Here is a 27477-nt window from a genome sequence, read left to right as displayed (position 1 = left end):
GTATTGTTGTTAGTCATGAAGTCATGACTGACTCATGAGAGTCATCATCCGACTTTCAGATCCCATGGACTGTAGTCTGTCAGGCTCTTCTGTCCATGGTATTTTGCAGGCAAAAACACTGGAATTGGTTGCCATTTCTTTCTCCAAGGGATATCTTCCCACTGAGCTATCAGGGAAGCCTTGTACGCCTGGTATATTTCATAATAAAAGAAGAAGAAAGGCAAGAAAGGAGAGAAAAAGAGAGGGAGGCAGGGAAGAAGTCAGCCAGTCTAGCAGCCATTTTTAAAGGCTAAAAGAAGCCTCTGGTTCAATGGACACTAACTCTACTAAAGCATTTTAAAGATACAAAAATTAAGATACAGGAATTATTACAGTACCTATAATGCAATTAAGTCTATTTTGAATGCATAAAGGAATAAAATGAATGAGCACACGGATGCATGTCTACTTCATGTGAAAGTGTGAGTCAGTCGCGTCCAACTCTTTGCAACCCCATAGACTATAGCCCACCAGGCTCCTCTGTCCATGGAATTCTCTAGGCAAGAGTACGGGAGTGGGTTGCCATTCTCTTTTCCACAGGATCTTCCCAACCCAGGGATCTAACCCAGGTCTCCTGAATTACAAGCAGACTCTTTACTGTCTGAGACACCAGGGAAGCCCGCTTTATGCAGGGGTGATCTAGAACCCTGAATGAGCAGTTCCTTACACCTAGTTTAAAAAACTACTTGAAGTCTTTTATCTTAAATGCCTTAGAACATTTAAGCTAGGCATTTGGCTCTAGGCACCAGGTGAAATTCTCTAGTAGTTAAAAATATCTCACAGAAACACTTTCCGAGGGGCTATTTTTATTTCTTAATAATACATAGCCTTGGAATCAGCTGGTAAAGCTACATTTTATTCTTATTTTGTAGAAGAAAAGCATTCACATACCAAAGAATAAGAAAGCATATAAGAAAGGAGATGATGCTTGATCCAAGGACAAGAAACTTGTAGAACAAGCTTAACTGTGTAAGAAGATATACTCTTGTGAAAGTGGACCTAAATAACTTCTATTATTTTGCCAAAAATCAAAGGTCATTCAAAAATAACAATTAATACAAATGATACAATATGAATACAAAGTAATTTATATTTAATAAGCAGAATAAACAAAATGAGAATATACAAATAGGTGTCAAAATGTTTTTAAACCTTGAGAAATTATTTTGGATAAATAAACAGGAAAAAAGAAGGCAGCAGATGTAGTTTACTTACTCTGTTGACTAGAAGATAGAGCACTATTATTACCTTCCTTATTTCTAAATAGAATTATCAGCTTTCTCTGGCAGCCGTATATTACTATTGGTGCACATGGAACGCCAATGTTAACCAAAATCCACAAGTCTTTTTCACACTTATTAAGAGGTAGGCTAAGCCATCTATTCACCACCATACCTGAGACAATGTTTTTTTATTTAGAGAAAACAGCAATACAGGGCTTTATATTTATCTCTTTCAAAATTTATCTTGCTAATTTCAGCCAAATATTTTTGGATCTCAATTCTGTAACTGTAAGACATTTACTAATGCTATTAGCTTTGCTGAGCATATCTCGATGTTTAACTAGGGCATGAAATAGGACAACCGAGGATGACAATTAAAGCACACTACTTTTAAAGACCAGATTCTTCATGTGGAACGCATAAGGTACACTGAATCCCAACAGATTCTTGAATGTCATCTCTAAATAAGAACTCATCTTCTTCTAAACAACTTCGTAATATTTTCAGGTTACAATAGTAATTAAAGAAGGTATTTAACATTTACTTAGCTGCTAAAAATAGGGCGTTAAAAAAAAAAACCTAAGGTACTCATTAGGCTCCCATGAAGGCTCAGCAGTAAAGAATCTGCCTGCAATGCAGGAGACACAGGATACACAGATTCGACCCCTAGGTTAGAAAGATCCCCTGGAGGAGGGCATGCTAATCCACTCCAGTATTCTTGCCTGCAGAATTCCATGGACAGAGGAGCCTGGTGGCCTACAGTCTGCAGGGTTGAAAACAGTTGGAGATGACTGAAGTGACGGAGCACACACAAGAGGTACTCAAAGTAAGGGCTACTGGTAATGAGTGCAGATGGTAAACACAAGGCTATTGCAGCTGTGGACCCAAAAGGCCTTTAGTCACAGCACTTACTGGTATCCTAAGACCTCAGCACACTTTGATCCTGAACCAATGGCATATGCAGTAGTCATTGTACTAAGATGGTCCTCAAAATTCCCATTCCCTTTTGCTCACATTATTTATAATCCACTGCCCTTGAGAATGGATAGGTCTGTAAATATGTCAGATTTTATTTCTATAATTAAGTTACTTTACATGACAGAAACAAAAGAATTTTGCTGACACAATTCTGAGAAAGTCAAAAGGGAGACTCTCCTGGATGGGCCTGACTTAATCAGGCAAGAGTTACCAAAAGGGACTGAGATTTGAAGTAAAAGAGATTATCCTGCTGGGTTTGGAGAAGTAAGCCTTTGTGTTGTGAGAGAGCCACTCCACTCCTCTAAGAGCTGAGAGTGACCTCTGGCTTACAGCCAGCAAGAAAAGAGGAATATCAGTCCTACAACACATGCAAGTAAATTCTGCTAACTTGAATGAGCTTAGAAGATCCCACGCTCCCAATAAGAACAATCCCAGATGACACCTAGAGACCTGGCGAAACCCTGAGCAGAGGACCCAGTAAGACTGTACCTAGAGTTTTAACCTATAAAATTTGTGAGATAACAGATTTTTGTTGTTAACTTTGTAGTAATCTGTTATACAGCAATACAAAATTAATACAGAATATAGGAAATAAGACAGTCATTCTAGTACTGCCATCAAACAAGGTATCTGGTGACTTGATGCATAAAGCTGAACTGAAATATATTGAAAGCTGTAATGAACTGAGAGAAAAACAAAACTCAACTATCATTGCTAAAATTATCTACTGGGAGCAGTACTGAGTTAAGTTTTGCTCTCAATAAAACAGCTATTTGCAGAGAGAGACAGAAACAGACAAAGACACTGAGAGAGGGACAGAGAGAGACTGGAGGGCAGGGGACAGAATGAATACAAATAATTTATATAACTAGACAAGCTGACAAAAACAGTATCCAGGAAGAGCAGGGATTCCAGATCCATCGAACACTTGATGTCATTATAAAGCAAGAATTTCCAGGAAGTATCAGATGCAGCAGTCTTCCCAGGTGGCTCAGGGGTAAAAATCTCACTACAATGCAGGAGAGGCAGGTTCAATTCCCAGGTCAGGAAGATCCCCTGGAGAAGGAAATGGCAACCCACTCCAGTATTCTCACCTGGGAAATCCCATGGACAGAGGAGCCTAGAAGGCTACAATCCATGGGGTAACAGAAGAGTTGGACATGACTTAGCCACTGAACAACAACCACCACCCAGTCAAAACCCAGCCTTCCATCTTGACCCCTCTGTCTCTTGCTCCCTCCTATCAAAGTTCTATTGCGTCTACATTCCAGGTCCCGCTGCCACTCCCTGAGCTCAGGTGAGTGGCACTGTGGTGATGAAGCACAGACCAGGCTTCCTAACCAGTGCCCCAGGCTCCCTGCCTGCCCGCTTCCAGCTCTGACCTGCCTCCATAGCAGAGGGATCCTACTGAAATAGACAGCTGATCGCTGCACTCCCTGACCTAAAACAGTTTTCTGACTTCCCACTGCCTTCGGAAGAAGGCTCAGACTCCTGAGAACAGTCCTAGAGGACTTCTGGCCCACCTTCTTCTACTCATCTGTGACCTCTCTGTGCTTCCTGTGCTGAACGATTTCCAATTCCCTCCAAGGCTGGTGGTTCAGTGGTAAAGAACCTGCCTGCCAATGCAAGAGATGTGGGTTTGATTCCTGGGTCAGGAAGATCCCCTGGAGAAGGGAATAGGAACTCACTCCAATATTCTTGCCTGTAAAATCCCATAGACAGAGGAGCCTGGCTGGCTATAGTACATAGGGTCACAAACGTGTCAGACACAACTGAGCAACTGAACAGCAACAATCAGATGCAACAGGACTAGACCTAAGACCTTCTATGTTGATTCCAAGGCTAATTCAAGTAGCTGAGTGTCCAGATTAGCCAGTTCTCTTGAAAAAGTTGTTTTCAATGTATCTAGCAGATGGATATTTTTAAAAGAGGAGAAAGTTAACTTGCCAACAGCTTTAGAAACAACCAGTAAACGAACACATTATACCAATAACCTTTCAAATCCATTTTTAGTCCCCAAACAATCACATACTCAACTTTGCTCTAACAAGAACACCAAGGTATTCTGAAACAGAATCTTTAAAATCTGTTTCCCTTTCTATAACCAGTCTTTACATTCTTTGTTTTCTCGTATATAATTCAACATGATGATATCAATGCAGTAAGAGTACTGGAAGCAGAATTTATTTTTTCACTGCTGAATTATTTATTGTTTTATAATTTAGTGAACCTTCTTTTACAAGCTTTTCAGAACTTCCGGACTCAGTGACTTTGCTAAAAAATTTAAGGAAAATCTTAACAAGCCATTTTTTAAATAGGCAAACCAGAATTCTTCAATAACAATACAATTTTAAACTAAAGCAGTTAAGAAGCTTATCTTCAGGATCTGCTACATTGTACAGTGTTTTACTATAAATCCATTTTTAGAAGCCATATAGGCTCAGATGGTTTTGTAAATCAATTTGTCTTGTTTTACCATGAAGAAAAACACATTTTTCAAGGCATCTCTGTGGATGGTTCCATGGAAAAAAGAAAAAAAAAATGGACAGGCAGCTTTGGTTTCATTAAATATTTTATAAATACTACAAACAAAAAGCCCAAAGGACAGTTGGTAATATAAACTTTTCAAAAACCCTTTGTTCCTTAGTTCTTAGCCACCAAAGTTCTTTATAATGATCTGTAAGTGAATGACACATGATAGCCAAAGCTCTTAAATTCAGGCATACATTATCCTTCCACTGGAAAGCAAACTAAGTGCTAATTAAGTTAGCTTGAGACAACTATTTGGAAATACCAAGAATGGAATTTTTATGCTTTCTACAATCTTATCACTCAAAGGTATGGTTTTATAACTACTAAACTCAACAGTTTTCCTGGGTTTCCCTGGTGGCTCAGACCGTAAAGAACCTGCCAGGAGGAGGAACTGACAACCCACTCCAATATTCTTGCCTGGAAAAACCCACGGACAGAAGAGCCTGGTGGGCTGCAGTCCAAACAGCAGCAAAGAGTTGGACACGACTGAGGATGCATGTAGAACTAAACTCCACTTTCCTCTCTTGCTGTTTTTCTTATAAACTGATGACTTTTTGTATTGATATGCTTTAATTCTTCATCATTTGTTTATCTGTTTTAGACCTTTACTTTGTGATTACCATGAGACTTTGTATTATCTTACAGAAGCTATAAATAGTCTGTGTTAGGCTTATAACAAGTTAAATTCAATTGCATAAAAAACATTGTAGTTACCTGATTCCACATTTTTTTTGTTGATGTTTCCATTTACATCATTTCATACTGTGTACTAGTTAACAAAATATTATAGCTATAGTTATTTTTAAAACTCTTTTGTCTTCTAATTTATGCCAGAATTTAAAGTGATTTATACCATTAGAGTATTTTGAATCTGAATATATATTTACCTTTACTAGTAACTTTTCTACTTTCATGTTTTCATGTTACTAATGAGCACCCTTTCACTTCAGCTTGAAAAATCCCTCTAGCATCTCTTGTAAGGCAAGTCTAGTGGTAATAAATTTCCTCAGCTTTTGTTTGTTTGGAAAAATCTCTCTCTCCTTAATTTCTGAGGGACAACTTTTCTGGGTTAAGTATTCTTGTTTGGCAGGTTGGTTTTTTTCTTTGACCATTTTGAATATATCATCCCCTCTCTCCTGGCCTACAAGGTTTTTGCTGAGAAATCTGCTGAGTTCCCTTTATGTAATGGCTCATTTTTCTCTTGCTGCTTTCAAAATTCTGTCTTTAGTTTTGAAGAGTTGGATTATTATGTGTCTCAGTGAAGATATCCTTGGGTCGAAACTGTTTGGATACATTTGAGCTTCATATCCTTGTACAGCCATCCTCCCCAGATTTGGGATGTTTTCAGCCACTGTTTCATTAAATAACTTTTCAATCCCTTTCTCTCTCTTCTCTTTCTGGGATATCAGCAATGCAAACATTGCTTTGCTTTATGGTATCCCACAATTCACACAGGTTTTCTTCATGCCTTTTCTTCCTTTTCCTTTTTCTCCTATGACTGGAGATTATCCAGAGATTTGTCTTCAAGTTCACAGCTTCTTTGTTCTGCATGATTGAGCGCAATGTTGAAGCTCTCTATTGCATTTTTCTTTAATTTGTTATATTTATCAGCTCCAGAACTTCAGTTTAGTCCTTTTATTATGATTTCTACCCCTCTGATGAACTTCTCACTTTGTTCACACGTTGTTTTCCTGAGCTCATCAAATTATCTGTATTCCCTTGAATCTCACTGAACTTCCTTAAAACAATTATTTTGAATTCTTTTTCAAGTAACTTGTAGCTCTTATTTCTTTGGAGTTTCTCACTGAAAATGACTGTGTTTCTTTAGTGTTGTCATGTTTCTTTTTGTGTTTCTGGCAACCTTGCATGGATATCTACACATTTGAGGCAGCAAGTCCCTCTGGCTGCCTGTAGTACCATCAAAACTCACAGAAGAACATGCATGTGACCCTGGGTACCTTGCATTCCACTGGCTGCAGCTCACCATGAGAGCAGGGAAAAAGCATCTGGAACCAGAAAGAAAAATCCCTTCTTCACACAGTGTCTCTCCAATACCAACTACTGAAAAGCTTAATATTGTCCCAGATGGCAAAAGGGAAATGGTTATAGGGCTCAGATTCAGTATCACAAAAGTGGGGCAAAAAACAATGTATTTGGAGTGAGAAAATAAATTGATAACTGGTACAAAGAATATATAAAACATTTAAATCTCTTCACTTCCACCTCTGACAGAAAAGAGTCAACTTGAGGGGTTCACCAATAAAAAACACAAGTCTCTCTTAGCTTCAGAAATGAAAATATGACTAATGAACAGAAGCACAACTCAGTTCATATTTTACTAGTGAAATGTCACATTTTTAACTCTACTTTTCCAGATTAATTTTTAGTCTTATAGCATAATTGGGAAATATTCAGAAAATATTTATTGTGACCCAACTCCCCAGATATGATATATGATATATATGAAATATACATATGTTGTAATATTTTCATTATATTCACATAATTGCTTCTTTAAATGTATATACACACACATATATTTAACCTTATTAGTCATTAAGGAAATATAAATGAAGCAACAATAAGTACATACTTTTTACTTAATTGACAAAAAACTATTGTCTAATAATAGAAAGGGTAGGTAAAAGGGTGAAATTCGAAACTGGTGAAAGGAGGAAATGTAGGAGGTAATTGTTTTCTTTTTTTGAGCCTTTGTATTGTTTGCATGATTATAACAAACAGGTATTTTGTTTTATAATTTTGGAAGAATTTTATAAAAGTAAAATGTTCAATTATGCAATCAAGTGTGACAATACAATTTATAGGCTGTTTTTCAAATCAAAGTACTATAGAACCTGCAACTCATATACGTTTGTGGAGTCATAAAGTCATCTCAAGAGGCTCAAAAACTCAAGAGACCATAACAAGTAGTCATTCTAATTTAAATTAAAAACATATTTTAACCATCTGTATCTTATTTTTCAAATGTATACAAGGCTATTTTAATAAGTGATTAGAATATCTTGTTTATGTTTATCTGAATTGTTTGTGCTTTTCTCAATTAACAGACACTAAAAGTATGAGCATATTTTAAAAGATATGTGGTCACGGCTCTAGGAATGCTTCAGACAAAGTTGTGCTATTTCTTAGCCCAACGTTTATTGGAAATTAAAACTTCTAGCTGTTATTTCTCTTTCTAGGAATTAAGGTGTGTTTTTTTTTTTAAAGAAAAAGAAAGATAAGATATAGGAAAGGGGGAAAGGAAGAGAGTATAGGACAGGAAAAAGGAAAGCACAGAAGAGATAATGAAACTAAGGAAAGACAGGCAAATAAAACACAGAAACGGTGGGAGAGGTAAGAAGGAAGGCTAAAATTTGACAGAGTTCCAATTATACATTTACACAGACTGAAAAACCTACCAAGAAAACAATCTAACTTTTATTGTGAAGGAGGATTTACATGGATTTAGTCAGAGAAGGCAATGGCACCCCACTCCAGTACTCCTGCCTGGAAAATCCCATGGACAGAGGAGCCTGGTAGGCTGCAGTCCATGAGGTCGCTAAGAGTAGGACACGACTGAGCAACTTCACTTTCACTTTTCACTTTCATGCATTGGAGAAGGAAATGGCAACCCACTCCAGTGTTCTTGCCTGGAGAATCCCAGGGACGGCGGAGCCTGGTGGGCTGCCATCTATGGGGTCGCATAGAGTCAGACACGACTGAAGCGACTTAGCAGCAGCAGCAGCAGCTGAACAGTATTTGTAGAGCTCTCTATTTTTATGTCAAAAAGAAAGCAATGTAGTTTTTAAAAGCATCATGTATTCATTCATTCTGTCAAATCTAGATAAGCTACAAAAATACTTGACAATGGTGAATTGAGAATAATCACTAGTCAATTTGTTGAACCACCTACTCTGAATTCTTTATACCCTTTTTATAAAATGCATGTATCATAAATGAAAAACAATAGAAACTAAAGCACATAACTAAGTCATTGTGACATGTACAGAGTCTTTGATTCTAAAAATAATAGTAGCTGATTATAGTATTTGTGAAAATAGAAGTTCTCTATTAAGAACTAAAACCATCCATTTTAATTGAACCCTTATTCATTTTTAATTAGAACTGCTTGCAATGAGTAAATGAAATAAATGAAGTAAAATGTAAAACAAATTAAAGTTAGACCTAAAATCTAAATACCCAAAAAGGTTTTCAGATACTAGGAAGAATATCCTGAGTAATCAGGCTGTACACAGAATCTTCCATTCCTAAAGAAGATGGACTACCTGCCAAGTCATGATAGAATTAATCTAAATCTTTCTTATGGGTGTAACACAGTGATGAAAACAGTTACCATAAGAGATACTACAAAAAAAAAAAATATCCCTGGTGGCTCAAATGGTAAAGAATATTATACATGAACTTAAACTACAGGAGCAGCCATACCAATAAGATGTATGAGAAGGCCACAGCCGTTGTCTCCAAGGCTCATAAATTTCATCAGCAACTGATTAGTTCAAATTCTTAATTAAGATGTAATCTATTTGTTTTTTAAGTAGCTAAGTCTCAGTTTCCTCATCCGTAAAACTGCAACAATAATAGGTATTTTCTAAGACTGTTTTGAGGATTACATTCACCTTTATATATACATATATATACACATATATACAGGACACAATAATAGGGCAGGCATCTGATAAAAGTAGCAATTATAATTCAAGAGTAACCAAGTCATTTTAACATAGCACTGTAGGTATTAAAACAAAAATATGTACAATGTACTATCAATGTTAGTTGCTCAATCCTGTCTGACTGCTTGTGACCCCATGGTGACCCCATAGCCAGTAACCTGCCAGGCTCTTCAGTCCATGGAATCCTCCAGACAAGAATACGGGAGTAGGTTGCCATTCCCTTCTCCGGAGAACCTTCCCAACTCAGGGATCAAACTAAGATCTCCCACATTGCAGGCAGATTCTTTACTGTCTAAGCCACCAGGGAAGCCTTATAGTGACATAGAGAAGACAACTTGCTCTGCCTGAAGTGGGAACAAGTTCCCAAGGGGGCACAAAGGAGCAAAACCTAGGACTCCAAGGATATGCAGAAACTGTCAGGTGGCCAAAGTGAGAAACAGTAGGTAGAATCATCGAAGGAAGTAAGAGAAAGCATAGAAACCAGGAAGTAGAGTCAAGGTCAGAATCATGCAGGAGCTGAAAAATATGCTAAGTTAGATCCCTCAAACTTTTTGATCTTGGGACCCCTTTCACTCCTAAAAATTGTTGAGAATATCAAAGAGCTTTTATTTATACTGGTTTCATCAATTGATATTTACCATCTTGAATATTAAATGCAGAAAAATTTAAAATATGTATAAATTCATTTTTAAAATAATTTCATAACATGCTAACATAATGTGTTTATGAAAAATAGGTCTTCCAAAAAAAAAAAAACTTAGCAAGAAGAGTATCATTGTTTTACATTTCTGCAAATCTCCTTAAAAGTCTCCTTAAAAGGCTTATTAGAAGACAACTAGATTGTCCTATTTCTTTCTGCATTTAATCTGTTTCTATATCATATCTTATGAATCCTCTGTACACCTATAAGACAAATAAGAGTTCAAAAGGCAAATCATGTTATTATGAAAATTATTATGTAAAGGTTTAACTTCACAGACTTCCTTAACAGGGTCTTCAGGATCCCAACGGCTCCCCACTTGGAGAGGTTCCAGAACCACACTTTGAAAATGATGATATTACACAAACATATTTTAAAAGGTGACAAATGAAGGTGATTTGCAGACGACCATAAAAACAAAGTCCATAAACCAAGTGGTTTAGCTTCTAAGTCTATGAAATCTGGGCTTCAATAGAATTAGAATTAGAATGGGCTTCCCTGGTGGCTCAGACAGTAAAGAATCTGCCTGCAATGAAGGAGACCTGGGTTCTATTCCTGGGTGGGGAAAATCCCCTGGAGAAAGGAATGGCTACTCACTCCAGTATTCTTGCCTGGAAAATTCCATGGACAGAGGAGTCTGGCGGGCTACAGTCAATGGGGTTGCAAAGAGTCAGATATGACTGAGCAACTAGCACTTTCACTTTCAAGACTTATAGAGACAATTAACCAACATCCTATTATTGAATGTAAATACAGAATCAACTCTATAGACTTTTCTCCAGGGATTATGGAACTATAAGGATGGAAACAAGTGCCTCTGCAAGTGTAAAACAGATTATACAGACAAGTCAATAGCAAAATCTACTGAATAGTTACATAATCGAAATTAGGACACAGCTCTACTTCATTACAATAATTATGGTAAGATGTTAGAAAGCATTGCTACGGGTCAGCTCTCTTTCCTGAAGAGCTATAAAAATAAAGTGGATATCTACATATTTAGGACAGTATAAAAAATATTCCTTTCTAGACTTAAGAGTCCTTGAGTATTTTTATCCCATTGAAATGGCCTCTGACACATCTGACATTTCCCCCTTTACACACTTTTCTACTTCATGAACAAATAACTGATGTAAACCTCTTCATTGACAGTTCTTCTTTGTTTTTTCCTTAATCTTTCTGTTTCCACAATGTTTTGGTTCCAATTCCAGCCCCTACACTTATTGCTTCATCAGTTTCACTCACTGTTCCCTGTATTCCATACACCTGTAAGTCAGTTTACCTTTTGAAATTCAAAAATATAATTAAATGTTGTACGTTATTGTGCATTATAAAGATAACTGCAACTCAAACTATGAATAAACTGAAAAAGAAGGGTAACACAATAGTTTCAAATGACAAAAAAAAAAAACTGAAATAGACACTTGCACACTACTTTGCCGGCAAAAGCATTTAAGCTATTTCAATACTTTATGTTCTGCTTGTATCATCAACCACCCACTTGTTCTCTTGCAATCTATAAACCCTGGGTTTGGGAAAACAATGCTAAATCGAAACTCGTCCTGGGTGAATAAATATAAGTGACTTGGTAAAGATACCCCCAAAATAAAAAGATGATAAAGAGGGTTTTCTCTTTTAGAAAAAAAAAATCAAGGAAGAGCGTTTAACTCTTGTATAATAATATAGTCAGTTAAAGCTTTCTAAATCAACCAAGGACTGTAGCTAAGCAACATGATTCTTCACTGTGTTCAAAAAAGGGGGCTGCCAAGCATCAGTAGCCTCATTTCTCACTGAAAGCTTTGACAAGTTTCCACCATATTTTATATAATTGTAGCACAGGGAGCGCCAGATTAGATCTGATTTGCTGTCATGATGGGATTTTTTTTTCCTCATAAGCTAATGATGCAAAGCTATATTTAACCCCTAAAAAGTCACCCCCCCCAGGCACTCACTGTATATTCTGATTGCCTCTCATATCTAGAATTGGACAAGTAGCAATTTTTCTGCTACTGGAAATGACAAAAGCAAAGGTTTAATAGGTTGAGATATTTTTTTCTCTGACTGACTCATTATAAATTTAGCTACATACTCCAAATCTGTTCAGTAACTTCATATTTCATCAGATGTTCTCTCACCGCATTGAAAAGATCAAGAAATCTAGTCCTTTGAGCTCATATCTGTTTCTGTATGTAAGACAATCTCCTCGCCCCAGCCTATTCTAGCCAAGTTGCATATGCTGCATACATATGTGCCTACCTTTAAGTTCAGTCCCACTCTAACCTCTGATCACAGAGAACTCTGGGAGTATTTTAAGTTTTTATCTTCAGCAATAGAGTTTACTTATATATAATGATCTCTTCGGCATCCCAGTACCCAGTGAGTTGCAATCCTTCATATTCACACTTGTTTCATTTCTACATTCTGATTGGTATTCTGATTCCCTGCCAGGAAGAAGAGGGTCCCTTTCCTTCACATCTGCCCTCTTAATTGATGTCCAGACAATGTGTACAGTCTTTACCAACTTAATATCTAAGGAAAGAAGAAAAAGAAGTCACTCAGTCGTGTCCAACTCTTTACAACCCCATGGACTGTAGCCTGCCAGGCTCCTCTGTCCATGGAATTTTCCAGGTTAGAATACTGGAGTTGGTTGCCATTTCCTTTTCCCAGGGATCTTCCCAACCCAGGGATCGAACCCAGGTCTCCCACATTGCAGGCAGACTCTTTACCGTCTGAGCCACCAGGGAAACCCTTTATATCTATATCTATGGAGATGGATATCCCTTGAGTTCAATTTCAAACTGGACATTCCTACCACTGCAAGTCACTGCCATACACTGAAACAAGAATACCACCCCTGGAAAGAAACTTATGCTGCTGCCACTCACAAGATGGAATGCCTTGTGTATGGATCCCAATCCAAATTTCCATGTGAGCCTGCCATACCCTCTCAGAAATCTGTTTTGGCTACCTGAGAGCTAGATCTCTTCTTCTTGATTGAAATGCTTCTAACCAATTAGTTATGCAAATTCTCTCATGCCTCTTGGCTGAACCCCCATGGGTAACACCACTAGACTAACAGTATCAGCCCATGGGCCATTACCACTCAGTGATTCTCTTTCCTAACAACCATATGTCACCCATAGTACCTTCCTAGAGTTTAACTTTCTAAAATAACACTTACTAGTTTTATGACCCTAGTCAAGTTACTTAACCCACTCTAAGTCTTAATTTTCTCATCTAGAAAACAGCAATAAAAATAAAAAAGGAAACAGGAATAACAGTAATAGGCAACTCACAGAAAAAGTAAGTATGAAATGGATGTCTTATTTTTTATTTTTAAATAATTATTATCTTACACAGAGATTGAAAAACAAACTTGTATCAAAGGAATGCTTCACTTCTGGTATCTAATAGACTCTTCAGACTTGGGCTGAAGAAAATTTAATTACCAGCAAATATTATGAAAAGTGCCTTTACCTACACTATTACTCATAAGAGATCTTACGAATAAGATCTTGTTAACAGTTTTTTTTTAAATTTTAGGTAGTCCATAAAGTTGATAAAGTAGAAAGCTATAGATCAAGATTTAATGTTTTTATAGCTCAAGTAGACAGATAAAGAGATATATCGAGAGAAAGAGTCTATTCACCTTAAACAGACAGGATGTGCTCCCTTTTTGTAAATTCAGATACTTCAAAGCTCCCAACATTAGATCAAGTTCAGAAAGGTTGGTAATGCAATCCAGTGACATGGAATATATACAAAAGACCATTATTCAGAAGCAGATACCGAATATCATGACCTTATCATAGTGGAAAAATGGATTTATCTTCTACCCTATGGTAACTAGTATCTGATTCCTTCATAAGAAAAAGAAGCAATTTAGAGGAAAAAATAATACTCCTCTTATGCCTCCTTTCTGGCTCACATTATGCCAGATTCACAGTCTAAAGTCAACTAAACATGATTTGGCTTTTCTGTCTCACTTCAATCAGAATGTATTAGTCCTGCATAACCATTACCAAAGTGCTTAATGAGTAAGTAGAAATCAAATCCCATAAGCTAGCTTGAATGAAGGTGACAATAATGAACAACCATTTGCTTTATTATTATCACAGAGCAAAATAAGAAAATTTGGAGTTTGGCAGGCACGATCACATGTGGTGTGAGAATTCAAGGTATTTCCAATGCAAGGGTAGGCAGAGCTTTGCTTTTGGATGGAAATACCTTTTAGTAGTTTCCTTTACAGTATACTAGACATATAAAATCTTAGGGCTGCAAAGATACTTAAGAGGCACCTACTTCAACTATACAGCTAATGGTGCATGAAATTTTTATGAGCCCTGCAAAATTCCTCCCTCCTTCCCTCTCTCTACCCCCTCTTCCCTCTAGCCACAAGATGGCAACAGCCACTGGTGACCCCTTGCTCTGTTGTTGGAAACATCTTTCTCTGAACAAGAGAGCCAGCTCTGAATAAGAATTTGAAAAAGGATAGATACAAGTATATATATAACTGAATCACTGTACTGTACACCTGAAACACAATATTGTTAATCAACTATACTCCAAGATAAAGTAAAAAGTTAAAAAATAAAATAAAAAAAGACAGACCCAGTCTTCCTTTAACTGACTTGTTAAGCATCTCAGCACATTTTCATCAGTACATTGAAAATCACTAAATAAAATTAAGAATTCAGGTGCTTTTTCAGTACATTTTTCATCTCAGTGATTTTTGAAATAATATTTCCTAGCCCTAGTTTTGGAACAATACAGAATATCTAGTCCAAATAACTCTCAGGAACATAGTGAAAACTCTGAAAATATAATCAATTTTCTATTAATTTTAGAAAAGACTATATAACGAAATCAAACAAGTTAGGTCTTCAAACAGCTTCAAAAAAGAAATGGAGAGTTATACAGTAGTGGTATGGCCTCTTTTGATTAAACCTAGTAAAACAGCCATACTTGCCTGAATCAGAAGACATCTAGCCTAAAAGAAAGACTTAGAAGCTTACTGACCATATATAGCTAATATATACATTTGAAGCAGTCTTCAAATATCTGTGTGTTTGTTATGAAGAAAAAAAAAGTTTAACTTTATTTTGAGCAATTCCATGGGGAGAAACCAAAAGCAGTAACTCTATATTATAAGGAGACCATCTACACACAGAGTGGGCAGCCTCTATTAATTCAATAAATGTGCCAGGCACTGTGCTGGGCACCAGTGAGCAGCTGATCACTACACTACATCCAAGGAGAAGCGTAGGATTTCACGTCATCACATTTTGTATTGATAATCAGAGAAAACAGAATTGGTACTACAAACACAATGGAAATGTAAATATCTAGAAGATTATCAGCATTTACTATTTTCCATTTACTGGAAGACTTTTTACAGTTTTCAGTGTAAAATAATGGCATTAAAAATAGTTGGCTGATTTCTCATTATTAATTTTCAATTAAGTTAATACAGCAGATTATATGGCTGATTACACTAACCAAAATTCATTTCAAATTTGTCCTTAAATGTCCCTTAGTGAATTTAAGGAAAATGATTCACCCACATAATGAAATTCAGGGATTTGAAAGGTTTCAACGATCTGTGTGGTTTGACTGCACTGTAAGCTAGGCCATATTGAAAAGCCTGGCTTGTCCACTACACTGTCCAGTGTCCAGTAGTTGCATTTTATTTTTCAAATCAGGATAATGAGGCCAAGCACCTGAATTCTTAATTTTATTTAGTGATTTTCAATATAGATATATGAAGCTTGTGGCTATCATATTGAACAGGACAATTTTAGAGACAGGTGAATGATAATACTCATAACACAGAACTTTTCTAAAGAAAGTATTACCTTTTGTATTTGACCATCCAAGGGGATTTACAGAGTATATTATTTTAAATTGCAAAATATTCACAATTCTTCATAATATCAGTAAGATGGTGTGTGCAATGGAAAAACTTTTCCCACACAAAGATTTTCTGATTATCTCAAAGAGAACTACTTATTTCTGAACTCGAAGATTAGTTATTCCTCACTCTTTACAAAAAAAGGCCAAGTGTTCTAAATTTGCTGTCCTGCTCAGTGATGACAAGTGGATGTCAGTAGTGTGTTATGCAGCAGGTATTTTTTAAATATATAAGCTCTTCCTTCAAAGTAAATGTGACATTTTAATAATCCGTGAGAAAGCCTTTTGAAGTGAGCATTTTGAAAATGGATTTGGAAATGTTTTCAGTGTTACGTGGTTTTTGTTGTCAAAATCTATAAATACTCACATAGCCATACAGTTTAAACTTGGAAATAAAATTTCCTAATCTATTTGAAAATATTCCCCATGAAAGTCTGAGTGGATCCTTAACCTATTCTTTTAAAATATTAAAATGCCCAGATTTCCAATTAGTTTTCAGGGACCAACTGACATCAGGTAAAATGAAAAACTGCTAGCTATATTCCTGGGAAAAAAAACCTTTGCAAAATTGGAAACTGAAAAATGAACACTGTTATTTAGCAAATACAGTCAACAATTTACTTCTTCAATGTGGACTGATATATCCTTCTGAGGCATATTTTCAACTATGACAGACATTAAAACTAAGTATAAAAATAAACTGAACTTAGAGACCTCTGAATCATTGCACTGCTAAGTATTAAACTAAGACTTTTTAAAATTTTAAATGGTGAAGCATAATAAATCACAACACTATCACTGATAATTTTTCAAAAATTGTAACCAGATATATTTGGAGAAGGAAATGGCAACCCACTCCAGTCTTCTTGCCCAGAGAATCCCCATGGACAGAGGAGCCTGGTGGGCTACAGTCCATGGGGTCACAAAGAGTCGGACACAACTGTGACTAACAACAATATTTATTATTATAAAACATAATCTACATTAAAACAATGTTTCATTTTTATCTCAACCCAATTAAGTTTTCTTATAACATACAAAGTATATTACAGAAGATGCATATACTTTACAGATTAAAAAACATACAAATACTATTTGTGAATGCTTAAAGCATTTTTACTAATAGAATATAATCAAAAAGTTTCAAGGTCACTGTTCCATACTTCAAATAATCCTCTAAAGGAAACAAGCAAAAGAAAATCTTTAAAACAAAAATAGCAATTTATGTGAATGTTTTTAATAAACTATTCTGTAGGAGAGGATTCTGTGTACCCAAATGAAACAATGATATGAAATAGGTCAAGAATTATTTAAATGGCCATGGGAAACATGATCGAGTCCAGGTAGCAAAGATCTGGATCAGTTATAAAAATGGCCAAAATAATCCTGGAATCTGGTTCAACTCAGTGTCAACTGAGATCTCATTTTACTATGCCCTTCAAAAAGCACTTATTGGCCTCCTAAACTCAGTAACAACCCAAACTTGTTGAGAAATCATTTTCCTCACAAACCATCCCATGCCTTTCTAAAATGCTCTTGAAGCTTCTGTCACTGGTTACTTACTACTTATTTGTTTCAAATACCAGACTCTGTATTTAGTTTAAGATACCTCACAGGCTGAAAAGTCAACACACTGGAAAAAACAAATTTTTTTTTAAGTGAAAAGCTTGCCTCCATTACAACTTAGAAGTTTGTTACTCCCTGTGGTATTTACAAGAGAAGAATGTTAAACATTGGTAAAAATAAAACTCACAGTAAACATGATGCAAGTCTCTGTTTCTAATGATGTGGATTTTCATAGACAGGCCCCTGTTTTGTTGTTTAGTCATTAAAATCATGTCCAGCTCTTTATGACCCCATGACTGTAGCCCACCAGGCTCCTCTGTCCATGGGATTTCCCAGGCAAAAATACTGGAATGGGTTACCATTTCCTTCTGCAGGGGATCCTCCCGACCCAGGAATCAAACCCACATCTCTATGTCTCCTGCCCTGGCAGGCAAGTTCTTTACCACTGAGTCATCTGGGCAGCCCAGACGGACCCATACCTCTTACAAACACCAATCATGTCAAGTACGTCCCAAAACAAGTCAGTTAACACAATGCTCCTTGGGGTCTGTAACAGAAGATTCGTGACAAGGAACGAAAGAGACCAAGTGCAGATGAAAAACACCCTGAACACGAGCTTTGTTTTGGTTTTACCAAGCAGTAAAAACATCAGTAGAAGCCAGTTCCTAGTCTCCAATTCACATCACTACAGAGAAGGACCTGAAAGGCTGTCGTTACTCCTGAGTCTGAGAATGCGGTGTAGACCAGTAGCAGTGCCTACAGTGACCAGCACCAACTCCAGAACCTGACAGAAGCCCCACAGAAAGACGTGAAGAGTTCCAATCCAGCCCTGTGTCCATCAGACTATGCACCAGAGGCTGCAAACCTAGGACACCAAGATCTCCTACTCCCAACACTAGGACCTCGGCAAGTGAGGGGCTCAAGGGATCCAGAGTTTAAGTCAAACAGGCACTTTGTAGATTTAGTGTTTGCTGATATTATTTTTTGATCACTGAAGCTTCGTACAACATTGTCAAATGAGATTCACTGAACTGTTGGTTGTCTTACAGGGTGAGTTTTTCATTTTTTTCCTATAGGAAATGAATAAATACAATGCTGCCATATATAAAGCCAAAAGTTACACATTTCACCCTAATCTCTGTTTACCAGAACAGAGGATAATATTTTATCTTGAAATAATTTAGTTTATTTGACAGCTTTAAAAAGACACAACCCACAGAAAATTGATAAGCCTGATGTAATGAAAATAAATCAATCTTCTAAAAAGCCATCCAATAAGACCACCTAGTCAAATAAACAGATGTGCTATAAGGAAAAAGAAAACTACATCAAGATTATTAGAGGCAAGCAACAACTATAACAGACTGATAAGCAAATATCTCCTTGTTTCTGGACAGACTGCTGATTGAACCACCCAGGAACACTACTGAAACAAGGCTATACAGAAATGAGCACACACAGATCAATATCCACAATCTGACACTCGTGCAGAGAAAAAATCCACCCTGGCTAAAAGACAAAGCTATGAAGCTCTATGCCACTGGCATGGAGACAGTAATCAGGCTAAAGACATTTACCAAATCACTGACCGAAATTCATATGTTTAGAAATGCCAGAACCATCCAAAGGGAAGTGGGAACTCAGAAAAGTTCAAATCCGTAAGAAAAATAGTGAGCAGAGGTGAAAAGAGTATCCTGATCTCTGTGACTTGACAAGACAGAAATACTTCATTTACATAAGGTCCCAATTGGGAAGAAGGGAACAACGAAGGCAATGAGGGCGGGGTGGAGGGTGGGCTATGTGGAAGTGTATCGAGATGTAGGAATCAGGGTGTGTGGGTTACTGAGGAAGTGGGGACCGTGGGAACATGGTGGGACTATGTGATGGGCTTAGAGAGATATAAGGGACTATGCGGGTTCCTAGGGAGATTAGGGGGTGAGAGGGATATTGAGGTGGGAAGAACAGAGGGCAGATGAAGGTGTGTGTGGAATGTAGGGGGGATGTAGGGATGGAACTGTGGAAGATTATTTGGGTCATGGCGGGCTAGAGGGAAATGTGGCAAAAATTCAAATTGAAGATGTAGATTACTACATTTATAGGAATATCCCCTATTTTCGATAAATCATGCTGACTTTCCTCATAAATTCATGGACTCAAAATAGAGACAGCTGAAGTATTTAAGGTCAGGAGTTTTAGTGTACATTTGTTTTAGAGCATTTGGGGACTTGAGAAATAAGATTGCTAAAAATAAAATGAGGATGTTATCACATGTCACCTCTGAAATTACAGAATATCAGTTGATACTAACTAAAAAGGACACAAGCACCCAAATACTCATAGCAGCATTATTTACGATAGACAAGATATGGAAACAACCTAAGTGTCCATCCACAAATGAATGGAGAAAGAAGGCGTGGCATATATTATATACATGTCTATACAGGCTTCCTCGATGGCTCAAGCAGTAAAGAATCCCCTGCAGGAGGGCACAGCAACCCACTCCAGTATTCCTGCCTGGAGAATCCCATGGACAGAGGAGCCTGGTGGGCTATAGTCCGCAGGGTTGCAAAGAGTAGGATATGACTGAAGTGACTGAGCACACCCAAGCACACAATGGAATACTACTCAGCCATAAAAAGAATGAACCGTTGCCATCTGCAGCAACATGGATGGACTTGGAGGGCATTATGCTAAGTGTAGGAAGTCAGAGAAAGACAAATACTCTATATTATTTAAATGTAGAATCTAAAAAATGCAAAACTAGTGATTATAGTAAAAATAAAAAAGCAGCAGCAGCAAACTCACAGATTTAGAGAACAAGCTAGTGATTATCAGTGAGGAGAGGGAATGAGGGAAGAGGCAATATGGGGGTAGAGGATAAAAGGGTTATTATGGGATTATATGAAATCATCTGTGTTAAATTTGACCATTGTAATGCACTACAGAATTTAAAGACTCTTTCATTCAATTAAAAAAAAAAATTTTTTTTAAGACAAGTGACAGTCTTATTTCCAGACGTATGATTTTGCTGCCTGTCCCTTGCCAACTGGAGTTCCATGAATTAAGTATGGACAGGAATTGAACATTGCAAAAAACACACCAAATACACACATCTCCTTTCCAGTTTCCTGCGAACAGTTTTCTCCTTCTTCTCAGTATCTCCTGGCTATACTTTCTCTATTGCTTTTCTGACAGATGGCAAGGTGTCTGAACAAATAGCATCAATGTTTCAAAAACTATCATATTCCATAAAATGTGCATAATTTGGTTGACCCCTATTGGGATGGTTTCTCACTTCATGGCTATTTTAATTTCCAGCTCATTTTGAACAATAGTGTGACTTTGACTAAAGCCAAGCTTCAGACATAATTTTAGTTTCAGCCTTCTCTTAGTCCCCAAATGAATAGTTATTCTGTACAAATTTCATTGTCTACTCCTCTTTCAGTTCATTTGGCAACAGTCAGGCCTGCATAACAGATTTTTTTTCCCCAGTAAGATACTTCTTGTTAACTTACACACACAAATACAATCTACTCAGAAGTAATATGTTTCTTAGCTTCTGATTTGAGAACTGTATCTCCATTTTCTTACCTCTGAATTATTAAGGTGACATTTGTGAGTTCCTGAAAACCAGCCGTCACTTGAACATTGGTCAATGTCCACCTTCTGAAGATTTATGTCTACTTTCATGACACCCCTTAAAACAGAGAAAGACAAGAAGAACAAATTAATCTGAGTCTTTACAATTTCTAATTCTGTGTTCTAACCTAAAAATCAGACAAATCAGCACAAAAATGCACTAAAATTCTCCAAATTGTCCACTCATACTCATCTAAAGTGTGCCAGTGTAGGTAGAGACAATAGAACAGAAACAGCAAGTTATCAGTTTTGTGTAAGCACCAAAGGCGGGCTCTGTACTGTTCTCTGTTTCAGCTCTCTGTATAATGCCTGGCACACAGTAGCTGTTCAATAAGTATTTGTTGATTGGCTGACCTCCAGACAGAATTACTCTGGACATGGTAGCAAAGTTGACTCTGAAATAATACTTGCTCCCAATACCTCTTTTGTCAAAACAAAATTGTTTTAAAGCCCTTATCTCATTTCTTTCTACTCCTACTCCCCAGTGCAGGGCCAGGAATGGGAAGTTTGGGGCAAGGGAGCAGGAGGGAATATGTTAAGAGGGGAAGATAGGATCAGAAAAAAAGCATCTCTTTCCTCAAGTTCCTTGTATTATAGTTCTTCTAGCTACAAAACACACACACATAAAATAACAAAACAAATGTAAAAGCTATACAGCCAACAATTTTTACATTTAAAATATTAATTTAAAAACATCAGTGATTACATTGTGCCAAACTAAATCACCTCTCAGAAAAGGAACATGGTACAACAGCTAATTCAGGAAGCCTAATGCCACATGTTACGACTCATTTTTCTCATCTGTTTTCTCCTTTTAAACTACTGTGAAATTTTCTGACAGAGCTGGTTAATGTCTTTGGGGCTTCATCTAGAGTGAAGAAATCATTTACTTTTTAAGGCTGTTTCCATTCTTTTCATATTAACCTGTGACAAAGTATACACTACACTACCTAATACTATCATACTTAAAAACAGAGGCACAGCAAAACCTGATATCAGTATTTAGTTATCCAGACAACCCAGAATATGTGTAAGTTCAGTTTTCAGAGGATCACTCAAAGGAAAATGCAAAAATTTATCATAAAAAACTTAAGAGAAATAGCTCCAGTTTGCAAAATACTACTGCTGTGGACTATAATCTCATAAAACAAATACTATTCATGTAATAAAGAGCTAAATTTCCAAGTAGTAAAAGTGAGTCACTCAGTTGTGTCCGACTCTTTGAGACCCATGGACTGTACAGAATTCTCCAGGCCAGAATACTGGAGTGGGTAGACTTTCTCTTCTCCTAACGTCTTAAAACCATTTGCTCTTTCAACACATATTTATTGTCTGGTATATAGACATATCAAGATAAGAGAAGCCACGGTCTCTCCCAAGAAACCCCAAAGGTTTAAAACGTCTTTAAAACTATTGGAATATTTCATAGAGAATGGATGCTAAACTCTGGGGAATGTGGAAAGTTAACACTTGGGGTACAACAGGCATTCTATAAACACTGGTTGACTTGCTGTCTTCACCAATCAGGACTTCACATAAAATTGTGTTCCACATATTCATACCAATCAGGCAAGCCCACTCCAGGCTCTACTTAGGTCTTCTGAAAATAATATATTCAGCTTTTCATTCATTTAATAAATTACTTATCAAGAATCTACTATGGGCCAAAATTATTCTTGGCCTCTGACATTACTAAGCTGAAAAAAAAAGTACCTGCCTTCACGAAGTTTAACTCTAGTCACACAAATAATAAACCATGGCTATAATAAGTAAGTATTCTTCCTCGGAAAATTTCATGAATAGAGGAGCCGGGTGGGCTGCAGTACACGGGGTGGCAAAGAGTCAGACATAACTGAGCACACACATAATAAACAAGTAAATTACACTTAGTAATACAAACTAAAAAGTGAGATGGAGGGAAAAAACTACCTTCAAGTAGGTAAGGGGGATGGACGGGAGTACAGAGAAGGTTAAGATTTTTTCAAAGGGTGGTCAGGATAGGCCTCACTGAAGTAAGATTTCTAATTCGCTGGTTTAAGGTACAATTACGGGCAGTGTTGCATCCACACACTAAGTTACCAGTCATCTTCTATGACATAAAATTTCCCACTGAACTGTGTCGCTACATTTTTATATTCTTGAACAGCTTAGGAATGTAAGTAGCAAACCAATAAAAATATACATTTCTATTCCACAAGTTTTCTTCCACTAACCGCTACACTTCCGTGAAGATCTCAAAACCCTCCAGAGCTGGCTTAGGAACAAGGGCTAATTAGGGATTCCAGAAGGATGCAACTACCTCTGGTCCCTTCCCTGAGAAATCTGGTTTAAGGAACTGGTTTAAGGGCTAGAGTTTTCCGCCTTTTCTTTTTTTTAATTCCACATTCCTACACGACAACCAAAAAGTCACCGCAGACTTGAAACCAAGTTCACAATGCTCCCAGGGCTCAGTGCAAAACCACCAAAGGTAATGAGCCATGCGCTTACCAGCTGGAAAATCAATGCTGACTCATCTTCATTAGTACCTGGGCCTTGGCGCCTGGGGAGCTACAAAGCCCTGGGGAAGGCACCGACACTTCCTGCAGGGGAAGTGGAAGTCTGCGAGACGAAGTTGGAAGAGAAAGTTCTCCGAGTGGCGAAAATCGTGCAGCCAAGTGCAAAGCAGACGCTCAAAAACCTAAAAGCCTCACGCATGCCCACTGGCAGGGCTTGGGCCTGGGAAGACCCACACCAAGCCTGCGCCGCTCCCCTGAGCACTCTCTTCTGAGGCGGAAGTGCTGCTACCACATCCGGTGAGTTGGCGCCACTGGGAAGCGCTGAGGGACCGCAAGTGGCTGATGTTTGGTGGGTTGAAGACTGGAAGACGAGGGCCGAAAAGAGACTGGTAAGTGGTCTCCAGGGAATGGAAAATATAGCAGATAACGTTCCCCAAATCTTTGGGTGCTTAGCTGACCTGCAGACTAGCATTTTTCTCTCCTTGTTTCTTTGACTTCTAAAAGGCCTCAAGGCCAAAACAAGATTTATCCGCCAACCAGGTTTGGAATTTGCCTAACGTTCTCTACCTGTGTATGGGCTTCCGTCCTTACAGTTAACTGGTAGATAACTTGTTTGTTATGAAACTCATCCCCCAAATCAAAACAATTTGTCAAGTTCCTTAAATTCTACTCCCTTCAGGTACCTTGACCCTTCCCCTCCATTTCTGCTAATCCTGCCTCGTTCAGACCTTCTTCATCTCTCATGGAGCTAAAAAATTTCTGTAATAGGTTACTTATTTGGTCCTGCCTGGCATTGCACCAATGAAGGTCTCGATTTGTAGGCCCTTCTTTAAGAAAGGTTTAGCGTCCTTCTTTAAGAAACAAGTACAAAATCATTAATATTTATTTTTATCACAATATGACCCTTTGGCCTTATGTGTTTGTGTGACTACTGCTGAATGGGTAGTAATTTCATTACTAGAAGGCTTTTCTATACCAGCATGGCTAGCGATAACTTCGACGTGACGACAAACTAATTTAGTATGTATTGTTAAATAATTCAGAACTTCTGCTTAACCAATTTCCAAAAATGCCCACAGCCCAGGGAAAATGTAATGGAGGGAAAATTATAGTAGAAAGAGAGCATTTAGTTATATCTTCCTTTTGCAAATTTTACAAAAAAAAAAAAGTTGACCACAAAATTCATTGTTAGTGCTTGATCCAGGACCTTAGAAAGTTCCCCACGCAAGCAGGGGGCCCTAAAGCTTAAGCATCAGGTGCTGCTATTTAATCTTTAAAATATGTAAATATGATCCGCACAGTTACCTGCTTAAAATCAGTATTTCCCACTCTCCTGAAGAATGAAATCCAAGTTCCTTGGTATAACATTATATCCAGGCCCCTCTTGTTTCTGACTTCTCCATTCACTCACTCACATACATTCTTTGTTCTAGACAATTTAGAATTAGTCTGAGAGGTCCTAAATAGTTCATATTATCTCAGAAAATCATTCTTTTATAGATACCTTTATACCTGAAGTCCTTTTGCCTAAGCTGTGCTCTCCTTATTGTAGCCTCTATCTGGCTCTTTTCTAAAACCTTTCATAAACTACAAGTCTCATTTAGAAACTACTTCTCTATTCTCCACATGATATACTATGCTTACCTTCTTCATACCATTAGTACTCTCTATTATACTATTTGGTTTTTAATGATTGTTTTTCCCATGGGCAAAATTTCCATTGTCTGTGTCTTTTTAATATTTTCCCTCAGCCCCTAAATCAGCCCACCCCAAAAATTAACCCTGGAAAATGGCAGATGCTAGAGAGATGTAAATAGTAGCTTAAAAAACCATGACCAAAAAGGGAGAGAGAGTGAAAACCCGAGCAAACAGAAAACCATCATGGACTGCTATGGGCTAATGAATGGAAAGAAAAACAGGATAGGTTGACAGAAAGTTTTGAAATTCTGCTTTTGTTTCTTCACCATGTCACCTTGGGCAATATTTTTCCTTTTCCATCACTACAAAAATTGACAGTAACATCCCATTAGTCAACATTGAAGGGGAATCAGGGCAGAAGTTCAGTCAAAATGAAGAGTTGATAAAAACCAGATGCTGATAGACCAGCTGCCCTCAGTGGTTTTCTCCAAACAATAGATGATCAGAACAAGGTTTGACAAAAACCTAAAACTTATGGCACTGGCTGTGGGTCCAGGCAGAGGCAGAAGCTGGAAAGGCCTTAAAAGAAATGGTTAATAAAAGCCAGAACATGGTGAGTCTTAAAGGACAATATAGAAGTGATACTGGAGATGGGGGGAAAAAAGCAACCTTTGTTGTATAATAGTTGGAAGTTTGGCAAAGCTGTTACCTGTGAGCAAATGAACTTGTGGATATGGCCAAGGAATGTTATAAGTAAAATGCAGAGAGTACTATCTGCCTTTTTCCAGCTGACTGTGATGGAATGCAAGGAGAAAAGCATGAACTAAAGAAGGGCTGCTTGTTTTTTGTTTTTGTTTTTGTTTTTGCTTTTTAATTTTTTTTAATTGTGGTGAAATAAATATAATAAAACATACCATCGTAACCATGTTTAAATGTAGTTTAGTAGTGAAACTGTCAGTCACTCAGTCATGTCCAATTCTTTGTGATTCCATGGACTGCAGCCTACTAGGCTCCTCTGTTCATGGAATTCTCCAGGCAAGAATACTGGACTGGGTAACTGTTCCCTCCTCCAGAGGATCTTCCCAAACCAGGAATCAAACCCAGGCTTCCCACTGTAGACAGATTCTTTACCAGTAAAGATTCATTTGCCATAGATTCTGAGTCACCAGGGAAGCCCACAGTTTAGAAGTATTAAGTATGTCATATTGTTCTGCAAACAATCTGCAGAACTCTTTTCATCTTGCAGAACTGCAATTCTGAATCCATTAAACAAGGGAATTCACCTCCCCTTCAGTGTGAGCTTAACTTAGTTGATTCATTTAAAATAAAGTATGGAAAACAAAAAATAGTAACTTTAGAATGGACAAACCTGAGAAACACGGCACTATCTAAGTGACCAAGGTTAACATCACCAGTAAGAAGACATATTGATACTATGTACTCTGTGGTATAATGCAGTGAGAAGGGCATTTTCCCTCTGTAGTTTTCTTCCCAAATGCCCCTAACCTCAGTCTTAAGAGAAACCATTAGACAAGTTCAAATTAAGGGATAGTCAACAAAATACTTTACCAGCACACTTCAAAAGTGTCAACTGGTAGTTGATAATGTAAGAGAATATGGTTTAAAGGCAAGAAATGACTGAAAAACTCACAGATTGGAGAAGACTAAGGAAATATGAAAAGCAAGTGATATATTAGTTTGCAAGGGCTGCCATAACAAAGTACCCAGACTGGATGGCTTAAACAACAGAAATTTAGTTTTTATAATTCTGGAGTCTAAAAGTCCAGGAGAAAGGTGTCAGTTGGTTTCTTTTGAGGCCTCTCTCCTTGACTTGTAGATGGCTGTCATCTCTCTGTGTCTTCATATGATCTTTGTGTGTTCTTGTGTCCTAATTTCTTCTTATAAAGACACAAACATCTTGGATTAGGGCCCATCCTAACAAGCTCATTTTAACCTAATTATCTCTTTTAAGATCTTGTCTCAAAATACAGTCACATTCTGAGGTGCTGAGGGTTAGGATTTCCATGTGTGAATTTTGGGGAAACATAATTCAGTTTATAAGATAT

At 37.4% G+C, this 27477-nt stretch overlaps 1 protein-coding gene across 1 annotated transcript in view; it reads right to left on the bottom strand.

The window, feature by feature from the left end:
- Window positions 1-27477, bottom strand: part of GPR158 (G protein-coupled receptor 158) — a 302282-nt gene that overhangs the window by 247808 nt on the left and 26997 nt on the right. Inside the window, exon 2 of the mRNA XM_005687944.3 lies at window positions 21231-21336. Coding sequence (XP_005688001.3) covers window positions 21231-21336 — 106 coding nt within the window. The remainder of the gene's footprint in view (window positions 1-21230; window positions 21337-27477) is intronic.

Source organism: Capra hircus, chromosome 13 (assembly GCF_001704415.2).
Source record: "Capra hircus breed San Clemente chromosome 13, ASM170441v1, whole genome shotgun sequence".
In the NCBI taxonomy this organism is placed as follows: domain Eukaryota; kingdom Metazoa; phylum Chordata; class Mammalia; order Artiodactyla; family Bovidae; genus Capra; species Capra hircus.
The sequence above is the reverse complement of the archived record's forward strand: the minus strand, read 5'-3'. Positions and strand labels throughout refer to the sequence as shown.